General features: G+C 30.7%; 1 protein-coding gene across 2 annotated transcripts in view; it reads left to right on the top strand.

The window, feature by feature from the left end:
- Positions 1 to 13280, top strand: part of LOC136982881 (nucleolar complex protein 4 homolog B) — a 32231-nt gene extending 18951 nt beyond the window's left edge. Inside the window, exons 7-14 of one of the 2 annotated variants that reach the window (XM_067279443.1) lie at positions 135 to 217; positions 1859 to 1970; positions 5696 to 5756; positions 9336 to 9446; positions 10594 to 10754; positions 10838 to 10917; positions 10994 to 11107; positions 13110 to 13280. In XM_067279443.1, coding sequence (XP_067135544.1) covers positions 135 to 217; positions 1859 to 1970; positions 5696 to 5756; positions 9336 to 9446; positions 10594 to 10754; positions 10838 to 10917; positions 10994 to 11107; positions 13110 to 13208 — 821 coding nt within the window. In that variant the 3' untranslated portion in view covers positions 13209 to 13280. Of the gene's footprint in view, positions 1 to 134; positions 218 to 1852; positions 1971 to 5695; positions 5757 to 9335; positions 9447 to 10593; positions 10755 to 10837; positions 10918 to 10993; positions 11108 to 13109 lie in introns of both variants that reach the window. The other variant, XM_067279434.1, reaches the window with a different exon arrangement.
- Positions 13281 to 18940: the final 5660 nt, after the last annotated feature.

Genomic DNA, 18940 nt, shown 5'->3' with positions numbered 1-18940 from the left:
TTTGATGTTTTCCTGTTATATAATTTTTTTCTTTTATAAGCAGGAATTACGCTTTCAGTGCACATGTCCAACAATTTTTGTATGAAATATTTTCTTCAAATTAAACTGGTTTTTTTCCTTTTTTTTATTTACAGATAATGAAAATAATGTATCAATAGATTTTCAATATATGAGGAGAATGTTTACATCTATATGGTTAGAATTTTTAAAATTCCAAGTAAGTACTATAATTTTTTAAAGTATTGACTACAATTCAATACAAAATATGAAAATTATATTTTGTTTAATTAATATAAAATTATATAATACAATGTCATTTTACGCCAACGTTTACTATATGATTATAACACTTACGTGTTGTGGCATTACAGGAGTGGAGTCTTGGAGAATGAACTCGTCCGCACAAGTTCATTCTCTAAAGCCGGACGAGTTCATTCTCCAAGACTCCACTCCTGTAATGCCACAACACGTAAGTGTTATAATCATATAATATAAAATTTCAAAATATAAATGTAGTTAGCATGTAAATAAATACATAACTACTTATTGATATATTCATTTCATTAATTAATTCTAGAGTTTATATTCCTTAACAATAAAAATAGTTTTATAACGTGGTAATCATAATATTTATAAGTGGTAATTGGGAGAAAAATTAAGCTGTATTTTAAAACTAGGATATTGTGCAACTTTGTTGTATTGCACTAGAATTGAAGCAGAGCCAGAAGGAAAGAAGCCATTCTTGCACCTGTTAGACACTGAAAAGGTGATTCTTGTACAGTATCTGATGAACATGGACAGGTGAATTTTGCACTGTCTTGGTATGGTGCAAAGTTCATTGTACCAAGGCACAGTGCCCACTGGAGACATATGGAGAGTTGACCAAGAACAAAGCAATTGATTCAAATTGCTTTGTTCTTGTGTTTTATTAGTGTTTTGTACCTATTTTTCATTAGGTGTGCTCATCTCATCAAATGGCATGGACATTATCACTGTAACACCTTTGTATATCGAAAACAAAGTAGTGGACTCCTATTTTTACTTTCCTGGCTCTGTTATACATAACAGGAAAAGTATGGCAATCGGTCAATAAATGACTACCCCAATATTTTTTACATTTTTGGGACTTAGGGGACCTTGAAATGTCAAGAAATGCAAAAACATTTAGAGTTTTTTCTATATGTATCAATGTTAATGTGTGTGGCACAATTATCTTAGCTTGAAAAAAGGCTTTGATTCAGATTTTACTTTACAATTAATAATAGGTTTCTATGATTATATTTTTCTAAATGTTTAAGATTCCAAAATTATCATCAATAAAGTACTTATTTAGAGGGATGATGTACTTTCAGTATTTCATACATATTATTTTGGCTTTTTACAAGGGAGATGTGAGGGAACAATGAAACTTCTTCATCTTGTACTATTTTTGTATCCATTGTACCTGAAAGAAACTGTGCTGTAAAGTTTAATATTTATAAAAGAACAAATTGGCAGGTCAAAAATGAATACACATATATTTCGCTCAGTGTCTCTGGATTTTACTCATGAAATTTATGTCAAGCCATATTAATAGGTATATTTTACATTAAATAATTCAATGTATTAAACTGTACATTTAACACTTACTATATAAGAATATTGCATTGTTAATGTAAAAATGATTTAATTTAAAAGTACTCTAATCATGTAAAAAACTGTGCAATATTTATTTTTTTGTTTTTTACAACTATTATATATAATAACATTTTATGAGTTTATATTAAAGTTCTCAAAATGTTTTAAATTTGGCTAATCTATTAAATATTAATATTTGTAGAATCATAACATTTTAATATTTATTTTTTATAAATTTCAGTTAACTCCAAAATTGTATAAAAAAGTTTTAACGATTTTAGATCAAAACGTCATTTCTGATTTTACAAATCCTCTTCTTCTAGCTGATTTTCTAACTAAAGCATATAATGCTGGTATGTATGATTTTAAATTTTTATACAATTTATTAAATTTTAAACTTGTACGATAAAACTTTATAAATCTTGACTTCCTTCATTTATTTTATAATAGAAGACTAATGTTGTATGTTTTACTTTAGTTTTCTGCATATATCTAAACTAATTTTATATACAGTGGACTCTTGATGTAGTAAACTCTCAACAGACTGTCTGAAGGTTTCACTATATCAAGACTTTAAAATAATGCTTATCAGTGATGTATTATTGTTGCATTATTGTTGCTAAATGTATGGTACAAATTTTTGTATAAATTTAAAAACAAAGTTAAAATATTGCAAATACATCCAATCCTCAAATTAAAACTACTCACACTGTGAAAGGTAACTATTGTCAGAAATTTAAATAAAAGCATATATAAAATATACACCGATAACTGTCGTAAATGATCGGGCTAAATTTTGATATAATGATTATAAATTAGAAATGAATTTGGCACTAGAGTGAAGCATTAGGCACCATCTCATATTAAAATAAATAATTATAATATTTAATTAATTAATTTAGATTAAACTGGAAGACTGTGTATATTTGTATAAAAGCATAATTATCTATCACATCAATTGAATAAATTTGTAAACTTGTAGGGGACATGCTCTACAAATTACAGCATGACTTACAAAAAAATTTCCAATTGGGATGGTGAAAGAGGCTAATAACTTATTGAATGAAGACACTTTGTATGATGTATCATTTAGAAGTTATTAAACAATTAAAAAATTTTAAGTAAATATATGCTCATTGCCATAAAAATTAGTCCACCAAGAAGAAGCCGTATCGCTGCAAAACTTGGCATGCAGATAAGTCTCAAGTGGATATGAAAATGATTAGTTATTGCCTGATGACTCATTGTGTAATGCCAGTAGAGGGCATTAAAGTGTGTCCCTCTTGGCCTGTAAAACAAGAGCAAAAAGGCATCCTTTCTGCAGTTTACCTGATTGCAGAGGGATACTGTATCACTAGTGATGCCTTTACGTTGCAATTAATAACCATATGAACAACTAACCGAATTTGAGAGGGGAAGGATTATTGAGTTGAAAGAAGCCGATTGTATCAGAAAACTTTTTAAATATTTGTGACTTAAAAAATTTGTTTAAAGGTGCCTCTCTGAAACTGAGTAGGGATTCAGAATATTTAAATGCATATTGTGTAGAATAATATCAAAAAATAAAGTACTTGTGCAAAATGTATTGTTCATGTTTTGGGAAGAAAATATACTTTTGTGCAATATAAATTACTAATGTTCAGGAAAAGTCAATTAAAACTTTTATGAAGACTAAATCTTTTGACTTTAAATACTATTTATCACAATTTAATATTGCTTATTTAAATATTTTAAATAAGGATTATCAATTTATTTAATACCTTCTAAATGATTCACAAGGTGAATCTAGTAAGTTAAAGGATTGTATTTATAAAAAAGTTTTTGACAGGAATGATTGTTTATTATCAGTTTTAAAAATACACTCCTCCTTGATCTATGCAGATTTTTGCACACTAGTACAGTAGTTCACAGTCTTTCTGAGGCTATGGAATATCATTTATATACTTATTATTATTCAGAACATTAGCATCAATTTATTCAAAAATTGATAAGCAATTTCATATTTACTATTCTCATTAAACAATAAACTAATAAACTTTTTTGTATTGAATAAAATTGTAAACATGGAATTGTTTACAAATAAAATAATATGTTGTTGTAGTACATGGGAATACATTTACAATAAAAACTAGGTTTATTTAATTTTTTGTGAAACGCTCAGGACAAGTTTGCATGCAAAACACGGGTTGAGAACCACTGTTGTAGTAATTTATGTATGCCTAATTGCATTCCAAAAAGAAAGGATGTTTTTGGAATGCTGATTACTTACCTCTATACAGCCTTTTGGTTTACTGAAATTGAATGAAATTATGTTCCTTTCAAAGCAGTTTTTTTTTTTTGGAGCTGGAAAGTGGTCGGTTTGTGCTTGCCAGTTTGGGGCTCCTGTCCTCCAAATTTAAATTTTCTCTGAAAGGAAGACAATTTCAGAAAACCAAGAATTGTACAAAGGTAACTAAACAGCATTCCAAAATTTCTTTTTATAAGGATATACATATATTACTAGAGCATGCGAAAATTTGTGTAGATCAGGAAAAGAGTGTATTTTGAAGACTGACACTAAATTAAATCATTATTTAATAAATTCAATCCCCAAACTTACTATCCACACCTTGTATAAAGTTAAAGGAATAATATAATATACCGTATTTACTCGCATATAAGATGAAGATTTTAGTTATTTTTCACTACTTCAAAAACCTAGGTCATTCGATATGCACAAGCAAAGGATTTTTTGCAATAATTTTTGTCAATCATGTATTTGCATTTTTACTGGATGTTCGCCCTCTTGTGTTTAAAAACAAAACTATTTTATCTGGGTTGTTTGAATTGTTCTTGTGTATTGTCAGGAATAAAGGTGAACAGCAATAGGAAAAGCAAAGCTTTTCAATTGTTTCAAATTGAAATTCCAAAATTGATCCATCAGTTGCCAAGCAGTTTCGTTATCTGAACACTGGGAGTTGGGGCATGGTTCACACCTCGCCAGGACGGGCTGGCCACGTGCAGTTTTCTGGATTTTATCCACGTGTAATGCTTGACTAGGGGCCAGTTACCCTTAAAAAGACCTCCCGAAAGGCATCCCCTAGGCAGATCACCCAAGTGTTATGTTGCTGTAGCTTAACAAAACAAACGAAATTCCAAAATCACACGAGAGCCCAGTATAGTTTTAATCCATTCCCACAATGATTATTCGGAGAAACTCATAAGTGTAATCGATGGAGAGTGGAATTGTTAAAGTTTGAATTTCATAAGACTGCATGTTGTATTACAGATTGCATAAATGTATATATTCAATAAACATACTTGGTGCCTTATAGTAAATAATAAAGTAAAATGATGAAAACTCTTAAAAACTCAAATTGTTATAAAAATTATCGATCAAATTTACTTTTTATTTTTGTAGTCATAATTAACATATACAGTTTTGACAGTTTTAAATCACAAGCATGTTTGATTTATGCCCATCCATATATAAGAAATATTTATTTTTTAAAGTCATTTTCACATTCAATCTTGAAAATGTTCTATAAAATTTCCACCACTTTCTTTCAATCCTATTCTGAAGATTTAAAGTTTTGAATTGTTGAACTTTCCAAGGAAAGAAGTCTATTGTTTTTCTAGGGTATTCTATTTATAGGATTAAAACATTTTTCTCTTATTTTTTTACAGTGTTTGCTTATTTTAACAATCTCGGGACAACCTCCCAAACACTAGTGATTAGGACTCGTTTACACACACAAAACAGAATCAGAATTCCTGCTATTGATCACCTGATTTTCGAAACTGTTTTCATACATCTATATCCTGTATGATCTATGTTTCCTCTCTTTTTTAATTTTCTCTAATATCTTAGTTTTCTCCTATTCAATGTGTACTGTGAGTGAAAAAAAACTCTGTTAAAACAAAACATTTAATGGAATTTTAATGTTTCTTTTAAATTGAACTTATGTAATATTGAAAATTAAGTTAAATAACAATCTAAAAATATTATTATTTAAGCGTAAATCATTTGAGATAATTTAAAATGTTCTTTTTCATATCTTAAAATAATTTAAACATATATATATGTATATATTCACAGGTGGTTCTATCAGTCTTTTAGCTTTAAATGGAATATTTACTCTAATGCAGAATTACAATTTGTAAGTATATCATTAAAATGTTAAATGTATTAAATTGAATTAATAAGTTATTTTATCATGTAATATCATAAATGAATAGATCATCATGGGAATGTATGATCTGAGAGAAGAGTCAAGTTTTAGATGCTTATAAAATATTTTTTAAATGACTATAGCTTTAGAATTAGTAACAGAATAACTTCAATTAGAAATGGTTAATCATTTATGTTTTAACAATGATTAAACAAACTCAGACTGATTGTGGAGTGCATCAACCTATCTGTATAGATCAGCTTATGTAAATATTTTATCCTAGCTATAGGATAAATAACAGATAATAAAATAAACATATATACCAATGCAAAAATTTACACTAATCAATATAGACTCTGTAGCAATATTAAAAATAGTAAATAAAAGGTAAACTGCTGAAAGATATCACAATAAAATAATGGATATCTTAATTTATATGAATTTATAACAGCACATGAAGAAAGATAACTGTTCAGACCAGTAGTTAAAAAATGTTTAGCTTCATAATTAGAACTGGTTTCTGAAAACCAACAGGAAAATAAAAGTGCATACAAACTAAGAATTCTTTGGAAGTATTAAAAATTTCTCAAAAATTCAATCCAGGTAACTGAATTTAGTTTGTGGATAGTAAAAATTGTTCTTATCATTTGATTTGGAGGCATTTACTTACAATAAAAGTAAGCGAGTAAGACACTCAATCTGAGAAAATGAAACAGAGATTCCAGAATACTTAATCACAGTAGTTTTTTCATTTTATTATTTGACAGATCTGTATAGGGACAAACTAGAGGCACACTAATAATATACTTAGTGGTGATCTAGTTTGTGGAATTGCTTTTAGATTTTGCTGAGAGACATCCTCCATCTTCCAGAAATATAACTAAAACATGGTATGTAAGTTGTATTACTTGAATTGCTTGCTAATTATTTGGAATATCTAGGAAATATACTAAAATCATCCAAGATTTTTATTTATAAGCTTGGCATTACATTTTACATTAACACTTGATCATGTGTGAGATGCACAGATTGATTTTCTAGACATGAAAATTACCAAAAAGAATGAAAGAATAGTTACTTCATTATATAATAAATCTGCACTCACTTTTAGCATATATCCCTGTTTGTAGTAAACACTTTCTCTTACAAAATCTCTTCTGTTAAATGTTATCATGTTTTACAAAAGCAGTTTTTTAATCAGGCTCAAATCTTGCCAAGAGAATAAGATACAGTTTAGAGGGCAAAATGATTGCAGATGGATTTTAAAAAATCTTTACTCTTTGAGCTTTTTATATGAGAGGTTTTGTGAGGTATGAGAAAACTTTTATATAAGATCTTAATAGGTTGCAGGCCTGCAACCTACTAAGATCATAAAACATTGTCACCATTAGAGACATCATCAAAAATAGAAAAGAAAATATCCAGAATTCTAAACAAGCAAGCATATTCAAAATTCTTACTAACAATAAGAAATTAAACTATGAGATGGTGTATGTGAATGCATGGAGATTTAGACTGAAAGATTTAAATGTCATAACCAATAAATAAATAAAAATGTGATCAAATTATCTGAAGCAAAATCAAATTAAAAAAATAGTCAACTATTTAATAAATTCAGGATATTTATCTCAAGTGTTACAGAACTCTCAATAGCTTGTTCTTAAGGACTCAATCATCAATAGCTTGCAAAAAAAAAACTTACATTCGATCTCTTGATAGAGACATTAGCCAGTTAACTTTTTCACTAGTTTTACATTCTAATAATTGTAATTATCTTCTGTTAATTTATTTGTCATTTCTAATATAGATATGGTTCATTTTAACACACTTCACTGATATGGTGTTTTTCAGTATTTACTCAAATGACAGGCACACTTTCCAAAAAAATTATTACAAAATGTTGGAGTGTGCAATTTATTCAAAACAAACTCAGTGACACAACCCATGAAGTTCATGGTGCTTCTAGTTACTAAGCATTTTGCTTACATTGCTGGTGATAAATTTTACTTATCAACTGAATGACTTTGATACAGTGACTCTCTATAGTTAATAATTATGAGCACTGTTATCAAACATTTTTGTATTACTAATTTTTTGAAGATGATAAATTAAGTAAGTTAAATATACAATTGAGAGTGACAGTAAATAATCTTTATTCCTACATTATCTTTTAGTTTAAGTTATTGGTCCATTAGATTTGATTTGAATTAAACAAGATAAAGAAGTCTTACTTTCATTCAGTTAATTCATTATAAAATACATTACTACAGATTGCTGATATAAATAATTTATTTTTTTCCTTGGTATTTGTATCTTTTAATATCGTGTAGATTTGTAAATTGGGCAATGCCATATTGAATGCTATAAAACAGCAAGCATGAAGATTGCTATTGTGTTACAGCTGTAAATTGGAAAAATTTGTTAAATATGTAATAAATTAAATTGGTTAAGTTTTTCCTTTTTTTAAAACCAGTATCTAAAAAAATGGGGTGTGTGGATTACTTAGAAATGGGCTATTTGAGTAAGTACAGTATATTCATGTTTATTATTTTCCTTTGCTCTTAAGAGTTCTGAGGGATTTTTTTTATTTTTACTTTTTCATCTCTTTTTAGATCTAGTGCTTTTGCGTGCTTAATAAATAATAGTGTAAATATGTTCTTGGACTTTTATATGCACTGGCATGTGGAAAAAAAGACTATGTTTTACTTTAAGGTGATATTTGCTTTAGAACAGTGATCTATAACGTAATTTATTATATTGGTGAGTTATGCATGTATAGTTAAGAAGTTTCTGTAGCCAATGTAAGTTTTTGTGTTATAAATATTAATTAGCTTTTGTTTTTTCTGTTATCTGTTACTTATTTTAAAACTAGAATAAAACATTTTAGTAAGCTGATTATACAAGTAAATATTTAGCATAAAATATATACCATGAATTTGTTCATTCACAGATAATTAGTCACTTTCATTTGGGTTAGTGCATGTATTGATGCTGAAATCATAAGGTTTCTTCAAAAATGAAAAAGTTATCAACATCTGAATTCTAATTATTATTAAACTGTTACATGTTAGATTTTATGCAAAAAGTCATTATATATTCATCCTAGTTACATCCATGTTAATAAGATGTATTAAAAATGATAAAAATTTAGTATTATACTCCTTCAGAGAATTATTTGAATAAAATATTATAAGATGACCAGAAACTTCAAAAACTGATTTTATTTTTTTAAATGCAAGATTTTTTGGGTACAGCATACTTCTAGCCATCTTTACGGACCAATCATTGATGAAGACGTATTTTACCAGCATCAACATAAATCATTCACTCTTAAATTTATTTTTTAATTAAAATTATTATGCATTGTTATGTTAAGAATATCTAGTTTAGTTGTCATGATTTCAGAATTTACATTTACAATATATGAGAGCAATATCAAATTACAGATAATATTGGAATATTGCGTTATTTCTGACGATTCATCTAGTTGAGTCAATATATTTTTCTACTACAAAAAAGTGTCTTTTTTTTATTGTACTCTAATAATTTTATTTCTTTTATTTTCAGAGAATATCCAGATTTTTACAAGAAACTCTATGCATTATTTGATGCTTCTGTTTTCTATTCGCAGTACAAAGCAAACTTTTTCTTTCTTGCTGATGTATTCTTAAGTTCAACGTAAGTATTCCCTTTGTAAAATTTTATTAGTTAAAATATTTAAAATTTCTAATTTTTTTATTGTATATACAAAAATAAAATGAATTTTTTCCTACTAACTAAATGATCAATATAATTAATAAACAAAGCAATACATACAGTATAAATGTTGTGTGTATGAAGTTAATGTCTATCTGAATTAAACTAGACAGAAAGAAAGTTTACCTACAATATCTTAAGATATGTTTGTAAAATTGGATGAGTTAAGCAAATTACTAACAAGACAGTCAAAAAGTAATAGTTCTATCAGTTTGAATAGCCTGTATTCATGACATTTCAAATGGTATACTAACAAAATTCATAAAGAAAAGATATTTCATATTGTGAAGAAAATAGTGTTTAGTGATAATGATATTTCACTCAAGTATACAAATTGTGGATTAAAAATCAAGCAGCAAGTTGCATAATTGTGTGTGACACCATCTGTTATGAGATTTTGTTAAAAATACTTCCTTAATTACTATAAAATGGCAAAAAATTTAATTTTGAGAGTATGGATAAGTTTTTATAAATAAAAAAAAAGAAGAATAAATGTTAATAATGAGTAAAATCATCATTAAGTCTGACTGCATAAGGTCAAGGGGGTGGGGAGATAAAGGAGGTCATGCGTATACACGACCTCCTTTATCTCCCCACCCCCTCAACCTTTAACTACCAAAATTTAACAGCATTAATGTCCCTCATATACAAGCTTTCAAGCCAAATTTTGTTACTTAATCTTTACCCCATCCAGAGATATTAAGCAAAATAGTACAGCGCGCACACATCCATGAAATATTTTTTTTTTTTGTTCAGATTTAATTAATTTCACCTCAGACAAACTCAGATCTTATTAAAATCTTATTAATGCAAATTTGTTCAAAATCCAAATGCTAATTTTTATTTGAGTTGTTTATTAAAAGATACAAAATCAGTCATTTAAATGCTGTTTTTAATCAATCGTATTCAAAATAATATGTTTATTTGCTTTATATTAACTACAAACATAAAATAATTTCTAATTTAGTTATTATTGTTGATGGATTTTCTAATTTACCAGGATGAAAGAAAGAATGATGATAATTGTTTTGGTTACTATAATTAAAACAATAATTTTTAAAAATTTCAGTCACATTCCTGAATATCTGGTCGCTGCATTTATAAAACGTTTATCAAGATTGTGCTTGATAATACCTGCTTCTTCATTATTTGTAGTCATACCTTTTATTCGTAATCTTCTGATTCGTCACCAATTACAGATTTTAATCAATAATCCAAGTGATGTGGAAAGTAAGTAGAAAAATTTTTTGATAGCTGAAATAATTTTATCATTCTAAATAAAAAAAATCTGGGCATATGTATATATCATTTAGTTACTGATGATCCTTACATTATGGATGAACCTGATCCTTTAAAATGTAAAGCATTAGAAAGTTCATTGTGGGAAATTAAAGTAAGGAAAAAAAAATTTAATAACTATTGATATATTCTTGTGTATTTTATATACAGTTTTATATTTATTATTACAGACACTTCAATCTCATTGGCATCCAGAAGTTGCTATTAAAGCCAGGTTTATAAATAAACCTCTTCCAAAAATGGAGAGTGATTTATCAGAATTTTATGAACTAGATTCACATGAGGTAATATTATTTTTTATATTTTTGTTTGAAAATTAAATGTAAGTAATTTTGTACTTGATTGCATCTTGTTCTCTTTGTTGTTTTTCTTTTCTTTAGATCATTGAAAGTGAGCACAAAATTGCTGTAGAGAATTGATTATACAGGAACACTAAGTAATTGATTATACAGATTTTATTATCTAAAAGGAAAATGAATTTTGGCCTATTTACCCCTCGTCAGTCCTCATTTTACCAGACATTTGACCAGTAATTTTGTTCTCACTTTCAACAGTAAGTAATCCTCTCTTTTTAATATTATTGCATTAAAAAAATGGAATTTTTAGTCTTTTCATTATAATTTTTGCTATTTATACACTACATTTTGATATGTCAAATAGATGAAAGTGCAGGTATTCTGCTTTTTGGGATGCAATTTGAAAAAATTGTAGACCCATAAATTCTCATTGTTGTCCATTTGTATGTCTGTCTGTCCTTTCTTAATTTCGAGAATGGAGTTAGGCAGATGAAAGTCGGGACCAGATATGGAAAGCTTAGGGTCAAGAGGCCCAATTAACTATATACAAACTACTTGTTTGCACTCAAAGTCACATTATTTTAATTCAAAAGTTTTTCCCTGAAAGGAATTAGATACATGATCAGCACAAATTATTGCTAACAGGAAAAGAATGATGTACAGGGGCAAGACACTACTAATTTGAGGTAGAGAATATATATTTTAAATAAAAAAAAATTAAAAATATGATTAAAAATTGCAGCCTGAAATTGTGACAATGTTACAATAAATAATTGTTCATTACATGTTATAAATTATTATAACTCATCTGGTAAAATTATTGTAACTGATACTGCAAAACTTTAATATAAAAAATCTTAGTTTTTTTTTAATCATAATATACTTTCAATTGTATATTATTTATGTTTAATATTTAATTAAAAACATATTATATTTAGATGAATAGAATTTTATTTATTTTATTTTGTTCTCACCAGTTTATTTAGTTGCATTTAGAATCATGGTTACACACATGTGCGCACACACACATACTTACATATATATATAATATACAATTCCCTCCATATATTTATGATAAAATTATTCTCTGCTTTCCTTTCTCATAAAAATAATCTTATTTAAATTTGTGTAAGAATAATTTTACATTGATAATTCATAACATTATTTGCTAATGAAAGTTATTCCAAGAGAAAAGATTCTATTACTAAGCAGGATGAATATATACTGAAAAGAAATTTAATTGTAATTTTTTTAAAATAATAAATTAAAGCACTAAGTATATTGTTTTAAAGCAGCAGTTTCAACTTGTCTTCTGAGGAACTTTAGTGTTCAACTATTAGAAATTTTGGATTCTGTGATAAAAATTTTTTTTTTTGAGCATTAATTAATAGTTTGGAAGTTGTATTTAAAAAATGTATTCGAACAAAGTTTCAAAGATCTTTAATATTCCATAGGAAAAGGGAATCTGTGCTCAGACACTGCTCGGTTCGCATTTGTGGAGTCTAATGGTAAGAAAGTCAAACCGTGTATTTGATGTTTTTCCCGAGCATTCAGTTCTTTGTTTTCAAATACTAAAGTGTTCATTCTTATCAGAGAAACTATTGGTTAGGGGTTAGCAATATTTGAATGTTCATTTAGCAGTTTTCAAAAAACTCAAATGCATTTGATTTTCCCACCATTAATTGAGATCCCACATCTACGAAAATTAAAATTATTCACGGTAATTACCAGTTTAAATTAATAATAATTGTTTTTCTATTATTTTTTTTCAATAAATAATTTTTGATTTATTATTTTATTTATGATCAATAAAAATTGTCAGTTTCGAAACTTTTTATAATTCTCCGATAGTTGGGAACTGCTGTTTTAAAGTCATATTAACAATCTTAAAATAAAATTACTTGTTTTCCAATTATATGAAACAATATGTTTATAGTTCTTATACATTATTTCATATATATAATGTTTCATCATTTATTTGTATTTTCAGTTGTTTGAGAAAGAAATAAGTAAAGAATTCAGGGATGTTCCCTTAAATTTTGAAAAACCACTTGGATTATTCAAAGGGACAGAAGTTTTTATGTTTTGAGTAACTTATCTGTTGAATTATTTATATAAATTTTATACAAAACTGTTAAAAAATAAAAATATTTTGAAAACACATTGTTAATAATGTATCACTGGATGTAGTAGATTTATGAACAATAGCTATACAGATGGCCAGGGTGGTAGTATACTGCTGATCCATTATGGGCCTGGCCGAACCCATAATGGGCTTATAACTAAAAGTCCCTCTTAGTGTCCACGGGACAGTTCGAAAAAACTAGCGATAGGTATCAAATTACTAAACGGCCTAGCTATTGAAAATAATAGGAACAAAGATGGCTATTTTTGAAATTTTGGATTGGCAACAATGTTAAATAACTCCCCCGATGTTTGAATCTATTTGTAAGAGTTTGCTTTGACATTAGTGAAATTTTAATTATTTTGCTTTTGTAATAATACGAAATTGTCTTTTGGTAAGATTGCGGATGTGCGTGACAATGTTGGGGCCATAACAGCTATAAATCATGTCCATAGCGAAAAGTTAAAGGAATTACAGTGGTACCTCGTATAACGTACTTAATCCGTTCCAGGTGCACGTCCGTTATACGAAACGCATTTTCCCATAGAAATACATGTTAAAACATCTAATTCGTTCCGCAGCATAAAATAACCGTACTGTATCATTAAAAAATGAACATGGGGTGCGTTCTTTTATTCCTCCGCGTAACTCTGCGCGAGCGACATCCGTTTAAAAATTCCTGCGGAACGCGTTCCTAAATTCCGGTGGGAGTGCGCGCCGTCGAACGGCAAAAACGGTCGCTCGTAGCAGTAATTTATACGGTGGAAAACAACATGGCTCAGATAGTTTCGTTTCCGGGTCCATTACGTGGTTTTATGAATGAGAATTTAGAAACTGAAAGCGGGAGTTAGCGCACGCGGTGATGTGTCTTTACGAATTTTTTCTCGAGGATATTTTGAATGCTCTTTCAACAAATAATCCATTTTATGGTTAAATTTTACAATTGGGTCATTCTTTTGCCTTTTTAAAGCTCATAGTTTAGAATTATAGATTCCTCCATCACGATACTATCGATAGTGCGGGCGCCGCCATCTTTCTTTCTTTCACCGTCGTTCCTAAATGCCTACAAACAGCAGCGCACTCCCGTAGTAGCGGAGACGCAGTGCGACCGCTATTAACCCTAGATAACTAATCATTCGTCGACGCGACGACGCACCTCCGCTCGAAAGTGAAATTCTCAAACTTCCCCGCGCCCCATGCCGGTCATTCTTTTTCTACCTTAATAATTTGAATAAACAGTGCAATGTGTGATGCAATTGTGTTTACACGTCAATTAGAAATTGAGTTACGGCCATCCCGTAGTCCGCTCGACGAAAATTTAGTTGCTACGTAACTTTTTTGCAATGGTATTTATAGTACCTGTGCATTACATTTGTTTTTATTTTTATTGTTTTATAGGTTGATACGGGATGTTTTTTTTTTCATTCTCATACTCATTCTGCGTCGAATCCGCGTAAAATATGCTATTTCTGTCCATCGAAAGCTCGACGAATGACAAAACACTGTTGCATGAAATGCAAGAATGCAATTTGCGGCCCCCATAATTTGGACATATGTAGCAACTGTGTGTAATTTTATTTTCTAAATATTTTGTTCTTATTTAGTTCCTATTTACCCATACTATTGTGCCATGTAACAAGTTCCTATTTTTATTAAACAATTTTATTGATATTAACGTTTTTTAATGCGTAAGTCCGCTCGACGAATGTGTAGTTATAATGTAACTGAGAATTAAGTTTATTTATCTAGGGTTAAAGAACGCACCCATGGAGCAGTCACCAATTATGCCGGAAAGTTCGTTGTTCGCAGCCAGTCCGTTGCTCGAGTCACGTAACGGCCAAACAGAAAGTCCATTATTCGAGGCGTACGTTATACGAGGTACAGTACCACTGTATACCTCTAGGTGACCCTTCGCGTGATATAGTCCACCGAAATCGGCATACTTTCGGAAGTCATGCACGCTTCGCTAAGTTTAATGTACTGTACACCCAACACTGGTCAGACATTCTAACGATATTTATCGGTAAGGAATGAAGAGTCCGACATACGACCCTTCCCAAGATATTCGCCTCCAAATGTGAAACCCCAATAGCTATAGTTCGGTGGCCATCTTGCTTGCGAGCAAGCGTGTTGTGTTACAAGTACAGCAACCAGCTCTGTTAATAATATAAAAGTTCTATTTTTAATAAAAACTCATAACACCCGAGAAAGTTACGAAAGTTAGTTAACTCTCATTGCTGGATTTTTATATATATATATATGCTAGTTTATGGATGTGCGGGGTGCACGATTTTGTTCACCCAATTTGAAAGCTTAATAACTCCTGTGCCTTTCGCCGAAAATTTCTGAAATCTTGCATGGAGATTTGTATTTAGGGGGAATTTGTGCTATTAAATTTTGGTGGTTAATGGTCAAGGGGGTAGAAAGATAGACGTTGTCGTATCTGGAGTGGGTCGGACTTTATGAAGCTTGGTGTCATTATCTCGTAAATCTAGGAGACAAAATGCCTATTGGGTAAGTCCAAAACGATTCAACAAATTTGTTCAAAATTGAAGAGGTCCATAGTACTCATCATGGATACTAAATATGTTAAACTTCATCCAAATTGGTTCATCGCTTTTTGAGATATTAAGAGTCAAACATGGCACTTTAATAACATTACGTGTATGACTTAGGTCTATAATAATTCACAAAAATAAATAATTTTTAATGGAGTAGAGCTGTTTTTTTATGAAAGTCAAAATGCCCATAATGTTTACTCATAACGACCGCTTACTGGCCGGATGGCCGAGCGGTCAAGGTGGCAGCCTACCGCTCTGGGGGACCCGGGATCGAATCCGAACGGGTCGAATAATCCCCAGGAATTTTTCGGGGAGTGGTCCGTTCGGATATGTCGGGCCCCGTCCCTCACCACCCGGTCGCCCCATTGTGGGCCTGGCCGAACCCATAATGGGCCGTCTATAAGAGGCCCTCTTAGTGCCCACAGGGCGGAAAGAGTTAATAAAAAAAAACGACCGCTCACTTTAATTAAGGCGGGACTTAGCGAAGCCTCTTCTGTGTGGCTTACAGAATTGTGTTCGATCTCAAAATTTAATGAGCCGATTTTGATAAAACTTTGTCATTTTCCGTTAATTGCGATGAGGAATCCAACAATGTAACGAGAGTCCATTTAAATGTAAAAAATATGAGTCCATGTCGATGTACAGAGGTATTAAAGTGACAGTGTCCGTGATCTCTTATGGCGCTGAGCACGCTTCACGAAATTTATCCTAGTGGTCAAAAACAAGAACATCATTTTGTGTGCCTAACAAAAAATAGGCGCGAATAAGGAACAAAACGCAAGTGTGAGGTTACCCGCTTGGGTGGAAAAATGTACGACAATCGAGCGGTCAATACTGTCGTGTGGGAAAGGAAAGACTCACTGAGAAGGGCTTTCCATCTTAAAACCGTTTAATATTACAAAAGTTTCTTACAACGTTTCGACGTAACCCAGCTCGGGGGAGCGAGCTAAAAGTCCACACAAGAATCCAACGTTCCGTAAGTAGTTCTTCCTTCTGTCCCTCGATGACGGACGTTGCGAATCGACGGCCCCGGGGCGTGCGGCACAGCTTCGGCCAAAAATTTCGGGAAAAAAGGTGAATCTCGGCGAGTACGAATGAAACCGGAGGGTGAAAGTTATTCCCAGGTTGACAAAAAAACCATCCGATAATCTCTTCGTCAAGCACCAATACAAAAAAAAAAAAATTTCATTGTTTAATCGAGATCTTTAATTGCTCGTTTCGTGTTGAGAAAGGAGCTTTTTAAGACATTGTTAGTACCTCTATTCGGACCTCCAAGTCGATTCACAGCCGAATATCGAACGGTAATCTGCCAACCAATCAAATTTCGGAAAAAACTAACGAAATATTTAAACTCTGCACTGTCGAAGACCACTTAAAAAACATATTTCGTGCTGCTCCGTAACTTTATATTATGTAATTTTCCTATTCGAATGCCGCTGGTCCTATAGAAAGAAAGGGCTGTTGTGGATAAAGGTTAAAGTTAATTCGACTAAAAGTAGTCGTTGACCTCTTCCCAGCAGAGAGGATGGTAAATGATTAATCATCAATATTAATATTTAAAAAGTGATCCGTATTGGATGGGTCGTGACCGCCCCCGCAAGTGATCGAAGTTGTTAACCTTAACGTCCGAAAGACTTCGTATGACTTGTTTAATGTATTTTTTATAATATTTTTGTTTTAAGGAAATAATCCTTGTCCTCGATATGTCTTGAGTCTTCAAACCAAACCGGAAATACGTTTTAACGATAGATCCTCAATGACTAAACAACGAAATACGGGATTTAATTATAAGTAACTGATTAATATATTATAACTTTTTATTGAAAAGATAAACGACTTTATGAAGAGATTTGGAAAGATTCCTCTCGGCATATCCATGGGCGGATTCTTCTACATAAAACGGGATTTCCTCATAAGAGTAAATTGTCATGTTTTCTAATCTTATAAATATACGCCAGGTATAAATGATATTAATTAAATATCTTTATTTTCAGGTAATTAGTGGACTTCATTCGATACTTTCTTCGTGTATTGAAGTAAGCGGGATTTTGAAGAAAGAAAATAATTGCACGGGCAAACATGGAAAGAACATATTTCAATTTCGTAGTTAATGAAATTAAGTCGCATTTCAAAGAACTTTCAGCAATCTTTATCCAGAAAGAGATGCTGACTAGAATTTTGTGGGACTGCTAAGAAGTGTTTTTAACAAATTTTATGGAGCCAGAAATAGTTTCCTGTGTACGTTGCAATTCTAAGAAAAGTTTGAAAGGAGGTTTAGAACAAACGACAAAGCGTGTTGTTATTCACAACAACAAACGCCTACAGGGATTGCTCGAACACTTTCAATGGAAGTTGTTTTATCATGCCACCCTCGAACTGAATGACTTTAATTTCTTTCCAAAAGTAAATGTATGGTTTAGGATGTAGCAATTCGAATCGTATGAGAAACTTGGTGAAATTCGTGGATTGGTGAAATACCACAGGGCAAACTGCTTTGATGAGGAGATACAGAATATGGTGCCACGACAAAATATATGATTTCCTCGTACATTTTCTGTATAATAAACACTGTTTATCTTTATTCTTGTTTCTTCATAGGATAGCAGAGGTTAATTTTCGAATAGTTGTGTATTGGAAACCCCATTTTCTATAGCGGGCGTTCGAAGTTTCGGAGAAAAGGTGATAGATGGTCCACCAGTGGCCAAGCGTTTCCGTTCCCCAAACGCTGAAAGTTCGGTGGTGGGCTCGCGCCTCGCCAGGACGGGCTGACCTTGTGGAGTTTTCCGGATTTTTCCACGTCTGTAACGCTTGAATAGGGGCCAGTTACCCTTAAAAGATTTCCCGAAAAACATTATTACCCGCGTATAAAGAAATATGTATTATTACTAACTACGTCACATCGCACGTCACAACTTACCACGGTGCACCATAGCCTAGTAACTCTTGTTCAACATAAAAATATAAGACAAGGTGATAGATGTTTGTTTACATTTCCTTCGATATCCTTGTATGTTATTAGGGCGTTACCATTAAATGATGTGTTAGAATACTTTAGATTAGAAGAATTAGGTAAAATATATTAATCGTTATTAGAAATAAATGTACCCATCATTAACAAGTTTAATAATACTTAAT

The sequence above is a fragment of the Centruroides vittatus genome, unplaced genomic scaffold, assembly GCF_030686945.1.
Source record: "Centruroides vittatus isolate TY-2023 unplaced genomic scaffold, ASM3068694v2 contig_1175, whole genome shotgun sequence".
Taxonomy (NCBI): domain Eukaryota; kingdom Metazoa; phylum Arthropoda; class Arachnida; order Scorpiones; family Buthidae; genus Centruroides; species Centruroides vittatus.
The sequence above is the reverse complement of the archived record's forward strand: the minus strand, read 5'-3'. Positions and strand labels throughout refer to the sequence as shown.